Source organism: Clarias gariepinus, chromosome 19, assembly GCF_024256425.1.
Source record: "Clarias gariepinus isolate MV-2021 ecotype Netherlands chromosome 19, CGAR_prim_01v2, whole genome shotgun sequence".
NCBI classification, from domain to species: Eukaryota; Metazoa; Chordata; class Actinopteri; order Siluriformes; family Clariidae; genus Clarias; species Clarias gariepinus.
The window spans coordinates 25,049,318-25,069,054 of record NC_071118.1 but is presented as its reverse complement, the minus strand read 5'-3'; the positions used below and the strand labels follow the sequence as shown (position 1 = coordinate 25,069,054).

General features: G+C 39.1%; 1 protein-coding gene across 1 annotated transcript; it reads left to right on the top strand.

Annotated features, from left to right (window-relative positions):
• The first annotated feature begins 12 nt into the window (after positions 1-12).
• kiaa1328 (KIAA1328 ortholog) lies at positions 13-19,299 on the top strand. Its single transcript, XM_053477755.1, has 11 exons — positions 13-225; positions 740-778; positions 1,131-1,345; positions 1,435-1,535; positions 2,504-2,619; positions 8,087-8,217; positions 8,920-9,461; positions 9,558-9,641; positions 9,871-9,983; positions 10,076-10,196; positions 18,793-19,299. The coding sequence occupies exons 1-11, from the start codon at positions 168-170 to the stop codon at positions 19,019-19,021; spliced, it is 1,749 nt and encodes a 582-aa protein (XP_053333730.1). The 5' UTR covers positions 13-167; the 3' UTR covers positions 19,022-19,299.
• The last annotated feature ends 438 nt before the right edge of the window (positions 19,300-19,737 follow it).

Here is a 19,737-nt window from a genome sequence, read left to right as displayed (position 1 = left end):
TAGAAATACTGAATGTCAATTGGTCGATAAAATGACCGACAGCTTTCTACGCGAATAACAAAGGCCGACCGGGGCTTCGCGTGAAGGAATAAACCAATCACAGTGACGGAGAAGTAAAAAAAGGAGGAGCTTTTAGAGTTTCTTCAGAAGTGGCGGTTTGTTTCAATATGGCGGCGGTTGCAGAGGGAGAAACGGATGCTGCTGGGATTTATTGGATTAACGACAGTATCCTTTCGTGTTTTTTTTTTTTTTTGTCCACATGTTGTTTTAACGATGTGGTTAATTATTATAGTTAATTGGTTTAGGTATGTTTAGTAGTTTAAGCTGTACATTTAAAACAGTTGGTTGAAATAAATGGTATGTAAGTGAAATGTCAGGATAACTGCAGTGCAAGGTGTAATTATTATTATTATTATTATTATTATTATGCAATATCTTACCAATATGTTTGCCTTTATGACCTGTAGTCATATTACTTTTACTTTCCTACAGCCACCAAGGAAGACTTATAGCTTTTAGTCCATGCTACCTGAATTATTTCTAGAAACTTCCATTCATTCCACATTTGACAGAATTGTGGTCACTCTAAAAAGAATCCTATTGTTGGTATATTAATATGATATTTAAGTCATGAAGTGAAGAAAAATAAATTAAAATTGTTTATTACTCTTGTCATCACCACAAAAGTAAGCAATCTCCTTTTGAAAAATTTTTTTTTTGCTTAACCTTGTGTGAACAGCGTCAGAAGACGATCAGTCATCCGTAGTGTTTGTTCCAGGTAAGACAATAAATGGATCTGAATCTGGTCACTTTGGATGGTTCGTCTATTCAGCATTGAGATTTTCTGATAAAGAACATTCACAAACATTAAACGTAACTGTGGCGTAGTGGTCAGTATACTGTGATTCAATTCCCAACTCGGGTCTGCGTCCAATGGATAAAGTGTCCAGTGTGTGTTATAAAGGCTTCTCACTTTTCAATTTGATGTCAGGCCGCACCACAAACTACATTGTTCATTATTTTTCTTTGACGATAAACACCAAAGTGTTCTCTTTCTCACGTAGATTTTTCTTTTATTCTTTCCTCCCCCTTTTTTTTCTTTTTTTTCTGTCTTCCTTTCCTTTTTTGAGGAGTGAGTAAAAAGATGGGACTGAAGTCTGGCTCCATAACCAGTAACGAAAAGAAGTCCAAGGGGAAACCTTCCTTAGACATCCACGGGAGCAACAGGAAAAAAACAGGCAGAGTATCAGTTTTACCTGCAGCGAAAATGTCTTTACAGGCGATCTCAGATTGTTCATCCCAATCCAAAACTCTACCTCAGATGTCAGGAGCGTCACAGACTCTGGTGTGATTGATCCTCAAATATGATGCATAAAGCATTGTTCACGCTGCTTTATTTACTTATTTACTTACTTATATATTTATTTTTTATAGGACGACGCTTACAGACTGCAGGTCAGGAGCAAGGCTTCGTTGAAAGACCTTTGTCCAGAAGACAAGCGTCGCATCGCCAACCTGATCGAAGAGCTGGCAAAGTAAGAGCGCTTCTCATACCAACCTCTTACACAACTAGAGACATAATCAGAAAAGAACATGGGTATTGGAGGTACCAGTAGTGCATCAGTTATAAATTTCAGTACATCATTACGATAGGCAGCACGGTGGCTTAGTGGTTAGCACTGTGGCCTTGCACTTCCAGCACCTGGGTTTGATTTCCGTCTCTGCGTGCATGGAGTTCGCATGTTCTCCCTGTGCTTGGCGGGTTTCCTCTGGGTAATCTAGTTTCATCCAACAGTCCAAAGACATGCAGTTTAGTCTAAGTGGTGTTCCCAAATCCCCGTAGTGAATGAGTAAATGAGTGTGTGCATGTGTGTGTGCCCTGCGATGGATTGGTCTCCCCTGGTGATTAGATAATTAACAAACTATGAGTGTTGTAACAGAGCATATAGAGCACTAAAAAACAGTGTTTGATCTAAACTTGATGCTCCCCCCCCCCCGTCTGATGTGCTGATGTTTAGTACGTTTTGCGCCTACATAAAAAAAAAAAAAGTTATGAAAGAAAATAAAAGTATAAACAGAACATTAACTTAGGTGTAAAACACTATAGTGTGCTGTTACAGGAAAATAAAAAAGGAGATGCATGCTTTTATCATTTTTTAGCACAGTAATTTTTGTTTTAATTAATTAATAAACCTGCTGTAGGGTTTATTTGCTTGTCTCTTGTCACCCTTGCTTTATTTCTTTTTCTTCCTTGCAAAGTTAAGGAAATAAAAAAGCAGCACATCTCAGAACATCAGACTTCTCTCATAAATATTAAATAAACAAGTTCTGACATAACACTTCACCACAACAACAAGGTATTAACGCGAACACATCAAAGCGCAAGCTGTCAGAGCTTTAGATATCAGATTTAGTCATTCAGAAGCACTCTGGTGTTACGCTGGTTTATTATTTAAAGCATCAAGTTTGGATCCATGATGTGCCTGCTTTGTCCACTTTGCAGAGTAAGTGAGGAGAAAGAGGAATCCGTGCAGAGGCTCAAAGACGAACAGGAGACGTTTGAGAAGAAGATCCAACAGCTGGAACAGCAGAACAGACTCATCGTCCGGGAAAGAGAGAGTATCCTTTGCTGGAAGTAAATTAATTTAAGGAGAATGACAGTTTTTTTTTTCTCTCTTTTGTCTGCTAAGCTATTTGTACATGGTGTTGCCCAATGTGTACACTAGAGGGCAGTGTCAGTCAGGTGTTAAATAAGAGTGACGGAGCCCATATTTACTAAGCATCTCAGAATCGCTCCTAGAAAGTTAATTTATGACTAGGACTGCTCCTAGGAAAGCATGTGATGCCACTGTTTTTTGACACTGAAAGACGCAAATAAGGGAACAGCGGGTGTTGTAGTTTTGGTAGTTTTAAACTGGGGAAAATAGAAATGTTAAAATTAGTGCCAGATGTTTGAAAGTTGAAAAGATCAGTGCCACCTGTCAGTTTGCTACACATCCCTCAGAGAAGCTTGAAAAACGTTGAACACTGAATTTCAGACTGCAACAGACACATACAAAAAAACTCAAATAATTTTATATAAATATCTTTAAAAAAAATTATATGTATTTTTGATGGTCATATTGCATCCATAACCATTTTTAAATTTTGCTTAGGTGTGGATGCTCTTATGATGTTTTACTTTCAGATAAGCCTCCTTGTTGGTGCTCGGTATGTTTGTTTGCCAAGGATGATGAGTTCAATTCCAGGCAAACCAGTACTGTGCATAATTTTATGCAGTCTGGTGGGAAGTGTATGAATCTGCACATAATCTGTGGCGCTGTAAGAGCAAAGTTTACACAGTGTTTGTTCGTTACTATTCCATTTTTGTCCAAATTTATCTTTTAATAAGCTCCGCATCATTCAGTGTTACCAAAACGTCTTTCCTTCACGCTGATCACTGCCTGAATGCTTTTTCCACGCAACTCTTAACCAGTTTGGACACCTTCGGAGCTCTTCTTAGTTTTGTTGGAGGTGTAAGTGATTTCATATTTTAAGAATGTTGATAAATTACTTTTTCTTACTTCTAAATGTAGGACTAAAATGATGTCACTCTAAAAAATAACAGGCCACTTAGGAGTGATTTCCTACTCTGAGACGCTTAGTAAATACAGGCCCAGACTCTCCTTTGCATTTCACAGAAGTAGTGATTAGATTGAATAAGCATATTTTATATCGCAACTTCTTGGATGCATGGGTGACGTTTAATGGCTTTTTAAAAATTGAAATCAATATAAGATATCAATCAAGTTTTACTGAGTTGTGAATTAGACTTTGCCGATGAGGATGCAGAATATTTGTTAGCATCTCTGACAAGACGTATAAAGTGCAGTCCTCCCATCACAATTCACTTCAGCCACATACATTTGTGATTTGAAAACACAACCTGAAGTGTGTACATAACTCATCTCTTGAATGTAATTAAAGAAAATTGATCCTAGTTTTTTTTTCCTTTTTTCCTATACAGTATGCCAATTTGGATAGGATGATGCACAATAGCTTTGACTTTACAGCAGGGGGCAGTATTGTTTAAGCAAAATATCTATCCTGTTTGTCTTTTTCATTCTGCTAAAATGGAATTTTAAACACAGGACCAAAAAAAAAAAAAAATCTTCTAGATGTTCTCCATATTTAAATAATATATATTTACATAATCGAGTTGTGTATAAGAGAGTTGTGTTGTCGGCATTTTGAGAGGCTATAATTTTAAAGCTTTAACTTTGTATGATCTAGTACTGATGATGAGTACTTGTTTTTGGCTTTGGAATAAAACTTATACAGGTTACACATTTCAACCGGTTTTACTCTTCTTAAGTTTCAAATTAAGAGGCACGGATTCGCACAGATGCAAAACCCTTTTTTCCCCTCTTACCCTCCCTTTATGTATGACGGCTTATCATTCAGTTTAGTAGTTCACAGCTTAGGATATTTGGCAGCTCCGGCATATTTAGGCATTTTGACGTGGGTCATAGAATGCCGAAGCGTCAATTTTGCTCAATGACATGAAATATGAGGGGTAATCACCGCCTGGTAAATTACCCTACTGGCACCAGAGCTCAGAAATTAGCAGCGCGCAACTCAATTAAGTGCACTTTAGCTGCACGTCCTGGCATTTGCTCTAAACCTCAAACCCCATTAAAAAGAGATTTTACCCGAAGACAAACTGTACGAGGGTCTCCTGTGGTGACGGGCTGTCTGAAGGCACCACGGAGACGCTGGCTGTTCAGGTTGTTCGGAAAGGTTAAGGAGGGAACGAAAGGCAAACTCATTTAAGGCGACTCGTGTCGAATAATCTCCAGAACAATCAGCTCAGTCTTATGTGCCAAGACCAATGGGGAATGGGGATTCGTCATCTTTGGATTGAAGTGTTAAAAAAAGGGAAAGAAAAGAAAAAAATCATTAAATTCTTGGATGTAGGATGAAATTGGAAGCTTATGCATAGAATGAAATTAGAATTTTTATCACTTCGTCTTTGGCATCCTACGCTACGGATCTGAGCACTAGATTCCATTATAGAGAGAGAGGAAGAGACAGAGACGCGTTGTTCCTTCATAAACAAATTTACATCAAGCGCCATAGAAGACACGAAAGGGGAATAGAACGCATTCATCAATATCATTAATCTTCTTTAGGTCCGGGTGGCAGTGCCTTTGAATAGCATTGATGGATGGGAATACTAAAACCACTTTTGTAATAGTTTGTTTGCTTGGTTATGAGTTTGTTGATTTTCTCGTTCTTTGGGGCAAGAACCCATGAATTAGCTTTCCATCACAAAGCCATTACTCACGAGTTTTTCATGAGTAATTACTTTTCCACACGTCCTGATAACTGGAAATGACAAACCACATTTTTGTATTAAGTGAAATATAGCTGTCCTGCTAATCAATTTGCATCACAGCTTGCACACACACGCGCGCGCACACACTCTCGATGACTAGGCTTGCTCGGTACTGAGCCGTTAAAATATTCTCTTCAGCAGGATTTTGTTCCACCTTGAGGCGGATTTCATTATTTCATTTCTGTGCAGGCTGACAGGGGAGTGAATCATGTTGACAGTGGCTGTCTGAAATATCGAATGCGAGCTTGTGTGTTTTTGGACGGGGGAGGAGACGCCATCGGCAGCGCTTTTTTTCCCCCTTCCTTCCCCTGATGTCAGGCCCGTGAAGCTCACTGCGATTGGCAGGTGACCGGTGGAGTTGCCACGGTATACGGCGCGCTGCGTGAGAGAATCTTATCAGTCGCGCTCCACTCGCTCCAGTTGTTGAGAGTTCCTGCTGTTAGTGTGCGTGTTTACGCCCCGCCTGCCTAACGAAAGAAGAAGAAAAAAAAAAGACTCCTCTGCGAGTGGAATATCGCGTTTGTGACGTGCTGCATTAATGGAGATGAGCCGTAAGCACTCGATGAGCTCTCCATCCTGCTTTAAAACGAGAGACGTGCTTATTCTCTATGAGCAAAAAAACGTCGACAGTCGTCTGCGGGTTGTCAGTTACTCCTAGCATTGTTTACCTGTACGAGTCAGAATATGTTGAGATGTATACATTAGTCTACTGTTCTATATTAAACTGGACTATACTTGAGGGTCTTTCAGGGTTAAGAAAGAATTGCGGCTGTCACTATATATGATTTTAGGCAAAATGATAAGTCATGAATTCTATTAAGGAATTAAGGAATAATTTATGGGTTCGTTGTTCAAGGGAAATAGTCACAGACATCATGATGTGACCTGACATAAAACGAGAGGACTGTTGTCACACCAGGGTTGATGATTTTCCCTCAACAACACATCTTAAAAGAGTTTAGTTCCTTCCATATGACAGTGGTTTCTCTTTATAGCAGCTATAAACTGTTGTTCCTGTACCTGCGTTTCTTGCGATTTTAATAAGATGACAAAATTTAGCTCGTCACGTTGCTAAGAAACCCTAAAGTCCAACCTCCTTTCATGGTAGAAAATTTACTACTCACTGACACTGGGGACGCCTTTCGTAATTGGTAAATTACGATTTCTTTACTAGCGCTAGGAAATATAAGTAGACTTTTGAATCAAGTCGATTTAAATTTGTATAAATAGCACTTGGTTATTGTTTTATGTTTTTCTCGAGAAGCTACATACTTGTAGCTGTATACTTTTTACAGGCTTCACAATATTAAGAAATATTTAAAATGTCTAATAAACAATGAGTTGTTGCAAGTATATGCCATGTCCTATCTCGCGCAAATCTTCAGTTTGACCCAGTAGTGGCAGTATTTCACCAACCACCCTTAAACTGAAAAAGAGAGGAAAAAAAGTATATGCGATCATACTCTCTCAAAACAGGAGTATTTGAGGAAGATGCAAGTTTTTTTTTTTTTTTTTTTTTTTTTTACCTAAAAGCTGTGGTATGTTTTACATATATTTGACAATCGCATTATCAATTAAATCGCTCCCTCACTCCTTGCACAAGGCTTTACCATATCAGATGTATGTATTCACCTCAACAAGAATACATGTTTAAGTAATTTTATAATAAGGTTAAGATTATTAGAAGTGTCTGCCGTATAAGCTGTAAATAATCCTTTAAGCAGCAATGATAGTATGTTAACCAACACCTTTTGAACCATTTGAGACAACGTGCTTATACGTGTTTATAGAATCAGTAGTGGCGGACGATCTATACACGCATACAGCCTTGAGAGCTACGGCTCTAAGCTTTAAATGTGATTAAATATACACGAAGCTTTGGGCTTATAACACATATGCTGTAAAGTTAAAAGGCAGAACCACAGAAAGCTGAATATGCACTGAGTGTGAGTGTGTGGGCTGGTGACAGAGGGAAAGAAGCTGAGCTGGCTATGTCACGCCGTCATTAGACGGCCCACTCGGCGTGACAGCGGTTCTGCTCCACATCGGTTCTGTTCTAGCTGCTGCGTCGCCTGTGCCAGCTTCCTGTCTCTGAGTTTGGCACCGTGCCTTGCCCCGGCCAGCCAGACGCAGATGGAGGAGTCTGTGAAGCCTTCGCCTTGAAGAAACCGGTGTCATCCCCCAGCCGTGTGCCTGTTTCTCTGCTTCTTTTCTCACTCGCTGCACTTTTCACCAAGTCACAAAAGCACCGGCTGCTTAAATTCAATCACGGCTGCGTCATCGCCACAAGCCATAATAGTCTTTTTGACATTGATCCAATTTAAGGTGTGTTTTTTTTTTTTTTTTTTTTTTTTTATAGCACAGCGATTGTTATTTTTCATTTTAATAAAAAGATTTCAACACCACCACACATTTCATTCTTTAATGATTGGAATTATACATTAGCTATAAATGGTTCTTTTAATACACAGGTTTGTTTTCTCGGCTGGTCAAATCCCCAAACGTGTCCCACGGTCACGGCGTCCTAAAAATAAACAAATGTCTTGCTTTTTTCTTTCTTGCACCCTCTAATTTATGCGCTTGTCTCTCCTCATCAATGTCCGGTGCACAAAACCTCACCGGAGAAAAGCGGATTGGTTGGTGTGTGGCTGGAAGTGAGCACAGTAGTGGAGTTATTCAGTGTGTATTGCCCCTTGACCTGCGCTTCAGGCTTGCAGCAGCAGTACAAGGAGTGTCAGGAGCTGCTGGGACTCTATCAGCAGTACCTTTCCCAACAGCAGGAGAAACTCAATCAGTCCATCTCCCAGCTGAATCACTCACGCTCCCACTCCCACTGTAAGGTAAGCTCTGGATTTTTACTTATTTAGTCTAATCTAGTCGTTTTCTCAGCAACTTTTCCATGACCGGTCTGCAAGGGTGAGATGTAACGTGCGCCTCGAGGCACACGGCATCCTTTCAAACCACTGTCCATGAAACAAGCACAGACTTTTTCTTTTAAACAGCTCATATTCAAACGTACATGCAAGGTCCCCCTTGGCGATCACAAGCGGTTTTTCTCTTTAAGTTGGTATTTTATGATACATAATGTATGTACAGAGTTTTCTAACCCGTTATGAGGAAACTCATAACGGGTTAGGAAATAGGACATCATAACACGTGCTTGTGACTCATTAAAGTCAAATTGAGGCACAGCCAGACCGTCGACTCTTTTATTTCTTGTTCTTCTACCTTTTGTAATAATAATAATAATAAAAAAAAGTAGTTTATCCTTTGACCTTGCTTGTGAGTAATGCGTGTTTTCATGCTCCGTGACCTCCTCTTGAATTAGTCAGCAGCCCAGTTCTGTCCTCGAGGAGGCGGACACTTCCCCTCTCGCCCTGAGTTTTTATCTCTTGTTTGGATGACCTCGGGTTACTGCACATGCTGCTAGATAATCCATCCACCACATTCTCAACAGCTCCCTACAGTACAGTCTGTTTATGCTGCATTATTATAAAGTCTGTGTATTGCTTCTCTCTCTCTCTCTCTCTCTCTTAACACAGATAGCCAGCAGTGAGAGAACATTAAGCAGAGTCCACAGTGAGAGAGGAAGAGGTGCTGCTCTCGACGGATCTTATTTGGACCCCCCTAATTCTGGAAGAACAGGGTCAACAGGTTGTGCTCACTCATTTATAGCTGGCGTGCGCTCTGGGCCAACCTCCATGCCCTCATGTTGTATCGAGCATGATGGAGGGAGTCACGAGGAAGAGCCAGCAGGTGTCCGCGAGCGTCCGGGGGGTAATTGGAGTGAGCCAGCACACGATATGCGCTTTAAAAGGGATCAGGTGGTCAGCGACGCCACTGAGCCGAGAGACTCATGGCACGGATCGGGACTGAAAAATGGAACCGGGTGCAGCGCAGAGCCCAGCGAGACGGCGCCCTACATTGGCAGAGAGGACTGGGAGGAAAAGCGCCAGCGCTTGCTCGTTCAGAAGAGGCAGCTGGAGGCGGAAAGAGAGAGGCTGCAGGTTCGACTTGCAGAGCAAGAAGAGAGGCTGCTAAAACAGAACCAGGAGCTCAGACAATCCCGTCTCAACCATAGCAAGTATGACAGATTAATGCGAAAGTTTTTTTTTTTTTTTCTCCACTTCTCTTCTTTTCTTTCTTTCCCCCTCTAGTAACACTGCACTCTCTGCTTCAGGTTTCAGCAAGAATTAGAGCAGTCCTTTAATGAAATCAGATATAACAAAGCACCTCAGCGAAGTGTCACTGCAGATCCACGCAGGTAATACATGCAGAATTTCTATTCATTAACACCAGCTCTTATGTAACACTGTAAGACTAAATGAAGGTGCTGGTTCAGTAGGAATTTCAGCCTGTGTGTGTACATGTGCACAGGAAGCTTGTGTATCACTAGGCTGTCTTTCCAGAAACAGATCTCACTATCTCTCTCTCTCTCTCTCTCTCTCTCTCTTTTTCTCTTACTCTCACTTGTTTTTCATTTGATCCTGCAGTGAAGGAAAAGAGGAAGGTCTTCAGGCCTTAAAGGAAAGTTCCAGACAGCCTTTAAGTGAAGTTCAACCACAAGAGCACAACCTTGAACAAACTCAACCCAGACTTTCAAACGGTAGGATGTGCGAATGACTTCATGTAGAGATAATACACTTTTTAATTATCACATGCTGACACGTACAAACTCAAATACTTTTCCTCTTCAAGAACTCTCTACAGTTGCTAGGAAGGATATGGCCACCTCTCCTGTGCCTGCCCAGAACTTCCAAAAAACTGCTCTACGCCAGGTGTTTCCTGCCAGCCATCCCAGAACCCCCGGGTCATCAAAGTAAGCTAACTTGGTCTTAAGCAACTTGCAGACTCATCATCTTTTCAGGTTAAATCATTACACCATGTATGCAGTCCAAATCGTAGTTTAAAAAATAGATTCATTTTTTTTTTACCATACAGTCAGATATTAATGCTTCATTGAGCTTGTCACAGACCCAGACCAATTCAATACGCTTTAATTTTTAAATGTATTTTACTCCCAATGTGCCACGAGGCATTCTTTTCTCCAGCTGACATTGTAGGATGTCTGATTTGCACACAAGGGTAAACAAATACTAAAACACTTATCCAGCCCTGGCTAATAAAACCTCCAGTATGCTCCCGAGTACCATATTTCAGCTGTCTAAAAACTAAAAAGTCAACTATTAGGGATGGGGATCACGAGGGACCACTCGATACAGTATAATCATGTGTGATTTGCACAAAAAGAAAAGCAGCGTGCAGTGATCAGCGGTCTGAGGGTGTAGCTGGTGCTGAGACAACTCATGGAAGTGCATAACCAGAAGTGTTTGGATACCTGCAAACTAAATTTTGACCGCTAGTCTTAGGAAGGTAAAAGTTTCTTAAAGAGACTCGTTACTGGCGATGAGACGTGGATTAATCACTACCGGCCTGAGAATAAACAACAGAGTATAGAACGGAAACATCCTCAATCATAGACTGAGGAAAAGTTGAAAAGTCAGCCATCAGCTGGAAACAGATTCTTAATGGCCAGTATTGAAAAATTATCAGGAAAAAAGTTTTAACAAACAACTGCTTGTTATAGTAAGATGTTTATTGAAGAGTTGAACTTCAGCATAAAGAACTGTCGAAATGCTGCAAAAACTTTGTTTTGAGATTGCAAAGCATCCTCACTATAGTCCTGATCTCGCTTCATCGGACTTTTACTTGTTTGGTCCCCTGAAGGCAGCCCTACGAGGACGAAGAAGAAGTGAAGACTGTGGTGCGCAGCTCACACTATAAGTGCTAGCATACTTGTCCACGGAGCTATGACTAATTTAAAATAAATAAATAAATAAAAACCTTACTGGGGTTGCAAATGTTGCACATTTTCTCAAATAATGGTAGAATACGTTAATCATCAATTATTTTATGGTAACAAGCACATATTTGTCTCACGGTCTGTTTAAATTTAAAGTTCTAATTGTACATTCGCATACTTCTAATTCTTAAGCACAAATTGTTTAAACAAATAGGATAAATACGTAAAACAATAATAAGGCTGTTGAAAATAGTTACTGTTTAAACTACACGTGCACCCTCTTGTGGTGCACGAGTTAAGAAATATGTGGGCTGTGGTGATTAATGCAAAACAAACATTGTTAATACATTTTGAATCTGTTAAACTCGCAACGCCAATAAATTGATTGATGAATAAGCATTTACATCCCTACCTCTGATATGTAATCTTACTGTTTCTGGTCTGTGGCAATATCAAAAATGTTTAAAATGTTGTAAATTGTTTATTAATTTTTTTTGTTTTGTTGTTGAATTCAAATTGTTGTCTTAAACCCAGCATGCAGTTTACACCCATCTTGTAAAGGCTCATCAAGCGAAACGGAGTAAATAGTAAATTACAGCGTTTTCCCTAGAGTGGTGACTTTGAAATGACTGTGAAATGGAAATGCAGTCTTATGTGTCTGCTGGTGTTCTGTGTTCCAATAATAACCAGCCTACGGGACAGCAGGGAGCAACAAATTAGCTTACTTGTTGCTTCCCTACAATTATTTCAGCAACTTCTTTTTTTTTTTTTTTTTTTTTGCGACACAGCTACAGCCCGGTTTTACTCTAACCTTGAATTGCATCTGATATGATTGTGTTGCACAAGCTAGCAGCTTTTTAAAGTGATGGAGCGCTTTGCTTTGAGGACCAGTCACTCATTCTCGGTCACATTGAATAACATTGAATCCAAACATCGGAAGAAATTCGTGGAGATTGATGCTTTATGTTTGTAGTTAATGAGCACCGCATAGCAGAGTAAGATGTGAACTAAGTGCTTGAAAAATAATGTATTAGAGTTTAATTAAAAATGTATAAAATACAAAGAAACTAGCAGTAGGGACCAATTTTTTAACATAATGAAACATGCATATATTCTCATTGTGACTAATTTAAAACAGATGTGCATTCTCTGTTCAGAGTAATGACCAGTGTAAAAATAGATGCATTTTAGATCTAGTTTGCCCCCCCCCCCCCCCCATTTCCTTTTTTTTTTTTTTTAATCTCAGAAATATTATCTCAAACATTGCTTTATACGCGATTGTAGATAATGGATAATGGAAAGAATGCTTTACACGAGCAACTTGTTCCCTTTCTGCTCACCACTCTGGCCATTCAGCAGCAGAGCGGCTTTTATTTTAACGTTCAAAAAAAAAAAAATTTAAATCACCGCCTGACAGGAGAGGCACTCAACAAGTCCCATAAAAGGACCCATCCGAATAAATGCAATTTAACAAGTGGAGTTTTGGATTGAGTGAAAAGACTAGGGAAGGCAGCAATTTTGTCTGTGAACAACACAGCAGGGCTTCTTTTTCCCCCAAAGAGGCGAGAAAGTAGCGCAGAGTAAAAGTATTAATTGTGTTTCTGGAAATGTTGCTTCTCTGATGGAGCCTTTATTTTTTTGCTAATGAAAAGAACATGGGGGTGATGTATGGATGAAGGAAAGAAAACAAAACCGGAAAGGCGGACGAGTCTGAGTGCGGCGTATGAGATAGTGGAGGAACTAAATGAAGATTTTCGCCGGCTAGCGCTCAGCCTGACAGGAGCCAAGCTGAGTCCCATTAGCTGGCATAGCAGGCCTCAGCAGCAGGTGTAATTGAACAGAGTTCTCCAGCCCGGGCCACGAATGCACAGCCTCCCTCCCGCTTAATGAGAAAGAGAGAGGCAGAGAATGAATCACTGAACACTAGCATGAGACACACTCGGAGAAAGGGAAGGAAATTCATTACTGTTTCCCTTTAACGTGGAAAGGTAATTAATGTGACAGCATGTCTTTTTCTTTTTTTTCTCCTCCTCTCCTCCCCACCCTCTCTCTGAACCCGAGTACGTCTCGTTTGGTACCGACGGAAAAATGTGAAATATTTGTAAGTCGTTTGTAAAGAGTCCTTGCTATTTTCTAAATATACCATCCTGTGAGGTAATTGCCTTCTCCTTTCAGCAGTGTATATATTTCACCGTAATGCAAATTAACCCAAATCTTTTCTTTAGTAACTGTGCATCGACAAGCAGTAAATAAATCAGCCTCGTTTTCATACAGTCGAGAATCATACGGCCGGATCATCCAGATAATAGAAAAAGCCGAAACAAGGAAAGGGACTCGCGTCGTCCTTATCTTGCAGACAAACACGGCGTCTTTGTGATCAGTGGGATCTTCAAATCCCGAAGGCTGTTATCAAGTTAAAATTCTGCTGTAATAAAACTAAACTAAAACCCAGGAGTAAACTTTATACAAAATCTGACCATTGGCAAAATTTCGCCTAAAAAAATTAAACCTTCAACCCCCAAAATAATTGATTGCAAGGAAGTAGTAGATGTACAAGGCTGATTAATTTGACTTTTTTAATACGAGACTGGCCAAGTCCTGATGAAGGCTCAGATTTTATTGACATGATGTTGCTTGAGCTAACAAGCTGCAAGTTAATTTATGGTCGATAAATATTTGATCGTAGCTGCTTTTGCATCATTTAATTGTGAATCTGATTCGAGTGAATCGATGAAGCTCGTCATTTTAAGGGTTTTGTTTAGCAGATTTTTTTTTAACAGGGAAAAAGAACAAGGCCTCCTTGTTGGAACTTACTTATTAACTGAAGTAATAATTTTTTTATTAATTAGCGTTGATGCAAATTTGAATATTTTAAATGTTGCTATTAAAATAAATTATAGCTTTGAAGCAGTTAGTGTGTGCACTTAAACTTAATTGCAACAAATGAATATTTAATTTTTTTGTTAGTTGCGTAAACACTTATTTAATTTGAATAAAAAAAGAAAATACAGCTTCAGATTTATGCGATCTGCAGGTGCCAGTCACCGTATGAAATATTTGAGGTTACTACAAGCCTGTGGTGATCCCGAAGCCGTAGATGATAGTTTTTTCTTGTAGAAAAGCTAGCTGATGTTGGTTGAAGGATAGATTTTGCTTTATGAAAATGATAAACGGTCATAAATTACATTTGCGGCCAAAACAACACTCTGTTTTAATCTGCTATATAAATCAATCCAGTTGGTCATAAGGTGATGGTTAATTTTCTAAAGAACAGATCAGATAGTACTTCCAACTGCGAGGAACAATGGTAGCATAGTGATGTAGTGGGTAGCATTGTGGCCTCGCATCTTCAGCATCGGATTTGATTCCTGTCTCAGGTCCCGCTTCAGCTTGGTGGGTTTTTTCTGGTTTCTCCCACAGTCCAAAGACATGCTGACTAGGCTATTTGGTGTTTTCAAATTGCATGTTGTGTGTTCAATCCGGTGACTTTTTATGTCCATTTGCGTGTGTGCGTGCCTGCTTGCATATGTGTATATACAAGATAAAAATCTTCATTTTTATATTGGCCAGGGTTTCTACTCTACTGTGACCTCAGAGACCTGTTCTCTAAATGGGCTGTGGCTTAGCAGTAGCTTATTTACATAAACACTGAGGTGGTGCACATGAAGGAGAAGTTTGAAGTGTAAAAAATGCATTGAGGGGTATTTTACCTGGAGCATTAACACACCTGGGGGAGCTCTGAGACTTGTGTGAACCTGTTGAAAGAATAGTAATAATTGGGAGCTTTAATGTCATGGAAGTTAGTTTGCACCTACGCCATAGCTGCAAGCAGTTTTTCTTAATTTATTTAGCTATGTATTTTTTTTGTGTGGCAATTCATGTATCATAATGATACATAATAATGCTGACTCCACAGTATACTTTAAAAAAAATTATATTTTACATGTATATATGTTTGCATTTGAGGTGGAGAATGTTCTGGTAGGATTAGCTGTTCCTCTATAATCCTGCAGGTGGTGCACTCTAAACTATTCACACAACATCTTGTGTGGTAGGAGGAAATTATTTGAGAAGTTTTTATTTTTATTTTTATTTTTTTAGAATTTGTGATGCTTAGAAAATCAGAATACAAAACGATTCGGTGCCGAGCCATCGTGATATCATATCGTGTGCTTCCTGGTGAGTGCCATCTCCATAAATGAGTATAAGTTTTACCTTATTAAACACTGACACGTTTGTAAAAAAAAAAAAAAAAAAAGTTTTTCGTTTTTCTTAGATTAAGTGTCTGGTGTACAAGTCTGTGTGTATAAGCTCTTACTTTAGGAACTAAAATTGACCAGAACGAGCAAATATGAACTTTTCCTTCATGTTGCAGCCTAACACCTTTTGCTTCTAACCATGCTGTTGGGTACCAAGGAGGTAAAGTGTACAATGTGGTGGTTTTTAATAGATTAAAAAACTCTTAGTGAGGGCAGATAACTGTGATAAGATACGAGAACCTTTTGTTGTGAATTTCCTAAGTTAACTTTCCTACCCATCACGGATCGATCAGGCATTGACAGTCAGGTCATTGTTGTTGTGTTTACACCCACATATTACCTCAGTATTCATAACGGTTTAAAGAGGAGATTTATCAGAAAGCATAGAATACAATATTTTAGAGCTTTCTAATTTTTTTTTATGTAGAAAAATGTCTTTCGGGTAATGCATTTTGGTCATTCGCTCCTACGTAGTTAAACTATATTCAGTCCTTTTCACAGTAATATCCTGCCATTTTATCTTGTTGAAAAGACCGAGTGTGGTCCCGATAGCGAGTGTAATGAGAGTTTTCCTGCCTATAGGCTCTGCACTTCCTTTATCTGCACTCTCTTTTTGCCTTCTGTTGATTAGAATGAAATTGACATGCATTTTTTTGCCAGTTTAGTATTTTTTTTTTTTTTTTTTTTTTTTTACTGTTTGGCCTTCAAATGAAAGGAGCACTCGAGCGTCTCAGAAATTTTTAATGAGAACGCTGAAATAACCGAGTCTGAGGACGAGGAAGCTAATAAACACTCTTTTGTTCGGCGTTACCGAAGCAGAGCCGAAACCCCATCACGGCGTCTCTCCGAATTAGAGCGTTTGGATGAACGGTTTTCAGTCGCCTCCTCGGATAAACCTATAGGGTTTCGGATTAGCAGGACCGCGTCTTAAGTGACATCAATATCTCGTGTTCACTTCCCAGTGTGGCGCTTATGAAAGGCTCGTGAAAGGGTTGGGAAGATAGGACTGTCGGAGACATTAGCATTCTTTCCAGCGATATCCTCCTAACCCTGACTTCCCAACCCCTCCCTGCTCAAACTATACCCCTCTTGCCTTGTTATAGATTGTGACCGGCGGTAAGTGATGCATTATTCATACCGGCAATGTCGTCTGTTTGATGGATGGCTGTTTGAGAGGCCTGTCCGTTAAATAAATCAACACATAAAAATGCAAATTCTCACATTTCGAGAGGGAACGTGGCCAAAGTCCTACTCTACCAGCTACCCCCCCTTTCTTTTTGGCACTGGATTGTATTCCTGCTATAGTTTCCCTAAATGTAGATATATGAGAGAAATGCAAGTGTTTTTTTTATTTATTTATTTTTTATTATTATTTAATTGACGGCCTATTTATATGTGGAAAGACAAAATGTGTATAAGTGTATATCTGGACGTAGGTGAAATTTGTTATTGTCAGAGTGATCAATTACAGTAAGGGTTTCTTCTAGTCAGTTTTAAAAAGAAAGATGTTCAGGCGTAGCGAGCCTTCTAACAACAAGCAGTAGTGACGCGTTCTTAAATTAACGCCGCTTACATTTTTAATTGTTGCTTCGTATGTAATTTATTTTTAGTAAACAGTTGCTTTTAGACTTATAGATATTATTGTAATATTTATGAGGGTGAGTCAGAAATTTTCCACATTCCATTTTTTATCAGCGGTGTCCCTTCTCAGCGCTTTCCTTTCAAGGCTACCGTCTCTCTGGTCACTGGTGGCGTTATCTATCAAAGACTTTGTGCACAGTATAGAGAAAGTCTTCTGTCGTAAAGAGCGGTGTATGAACGATTAGAGAAGTTCAAGGAACGTCGCACAAGTGTTAGCCATCAAAAAGGAACCGGATGGCCGTCCACTGCCGATGACAAACGTCCACACGCTTCTGCCCTACTGTCGGAACCAACAACTCCCACCCCCAATCATACACTACAAGCAATTTGAAAACACTAATCCATAAGAGTGGGATTCACCATGGAAACTCCCAATACAATATTATCACGATACTGTTTCAAACTTTTTTTGTTTTCCAAAAAAAAAAAAGGCATTTTCATGCAATTCACAAACAGTTTTATCCATTTCAACAATTGAAGTTAGCTGGAATTCTTACTGTAATGCAGCGGTTTCAGAACTGAAGCAGCGTGACCTTATGGTACGGAGGAAGATTTTTTTTTTTTTTTTTTTTGATGAAGGCAAAGTTTGAAGAACACTTTCCTCATTTCCATCAAAATCATTATTTCTAACTCTGACAATGTCAGCATCTCTTGTTCTTTTGTCATGTTTTCTATGTAGACTAATTTCGTGTGTGTGTTTTCTTGGGAAAACAATAAAATTCAGAGTGATCCCAAACTTTTGAGCGGTAGTGTAGGTTCTGATTCGATTTGTATTATAGTTTTGTAAGTCACATTTTGTCTTTTTTTTAATATATATATTCTGATACAAGTTTTTTCTTTAGATTTGTTTACATTTCTAAATAAATTTAGTTATTTACTCCTACTGCATGGGTGCTGTGCAAATAGTTTAGTGCTCACCACCTGTATAGAGAAACAGCAACATTTTACAACCTTAAATGCAAACAATACAGGAATTAAAATAAATAGTTGAATCATTTTTTTCCCCCCTCCATGGCCACTAATTAGCCAACACCACAGGTGTTTTTACTGTACAGACATGCAACCACCATGCACACAGGATCGGAGGCAAGATTTGAACTCAGCTCTCAACTCTACTACCTAATTGCATACTAGCTTTCTACTTCTAGTCAGTTAGTTTTCCTGATTTGAGACTAATACTCTGGCTTTTATTGTTCTTGATTACTTCAAACTTGATAATGTAGTAAATTATTGAGTATTGTTTTTTTTTTCATTCCTTCTTTGTTAAATGCACAAACTAATAAAGTTATTCTGCTTACAATTAACTGACAGTTCTACAAACATTATAAGAGTTTTCTCTAAGAACCTGTTTTAAAACGTGTCGCGGTGGTGTGTACTCATCCGTTCGTACTGAATAATTTATCAAACCCCCCCTGACTGACACATGGAATCTCATTTAGCCTAATCTTTGTTTATTTTATTTATGCATGCTCTCTTCTAAGGAGGGCAAAATCTAATTCCCATTCGCTGCACGTGCACGCTTGCTTTGTTTCAATACCCTAGACTTTACCAGTCATTGGTATTCAACAGAACGATTAGCATGTACAAAAGATCCCTGAATTAAGCTAACAAACCATTTCCAAGGTATGTGAGTAACACAAATGGTTTCACTTTTTCTTTTCTTTTTTTTTTTTCTTTTTTTTTTTTTTAAAACACTTCTTTTTCTCTTACAGGTTGGATTCCTCTTTGGTTGAGCTCTTGGATATTTTCAGTCCGATTAGTAACACGGAGAAAAGCAGAGTCAGCTCGTCTACACACAGGAGCCTCGCCGGCCCTCGTCAGACTCTCAGTGCCGTTCGGCCCGCGCGCAGCTCTGCGCTTTCTCCCCGTGGACAAACGCAGCCCTCACAGGAAGAGCTAGAGGAGAGTCAGATTCTGGAAGACATCTTTTTCATTTGCTAACAAAAAAAACTTCACTAGAACCTTAATGAGAGCACAAAACACTTTCCAGTAATGTACATAGAGCTTAAGTGCTAACCATCAGACAGCTGTGCATTATTCCATTTCTAATTTCATTACTAGATTTCTAATTATTTGTTTGATCGTTGGTCTTAAATCGCTTCCCAGTGTCTGTATTACTGCCTTAATTGTTATTGTATGCCAAAGTAATCATTGAATTTATTTGTAAGGTTTTTAAAAAAGTTTTTTACTTTAACGCTAATAAACATGTACTGTATTTATTCATCTTTGCGTCTGTGGTTTTTGAAAAGCAGCAGGATGTACACTTTAGGACCAAAGGAGTAAAAGATGGCCCAAAATGTGACTCCATATGTACTGTATTTTTCCATGTATATAAGATTTGATGTAGTGCATGGGATGTTCAAGTTACACTGGGACTTGTTAAATTTCTGGTCAATGGAGGCATAAAACCGAATGACACTTACAGATGACTTTAAGCACAGTATGGTGATGAGATTCAGCCGCAGTAAAACTCTTCTCTCATTGGACTAAAAAAAATCTGATCTGTGTCTCATTGGACTAAAAAATCATAAATGAGAAACTTCAGGCGCGTAGTGTGAACGTAGCTAAGTGACAAATTATTGTGGTTACGTTATATTTTGCCTTTTTGTGGACATTAACACATTTATATTGCTTCATACCATACTGAAGGGATATTG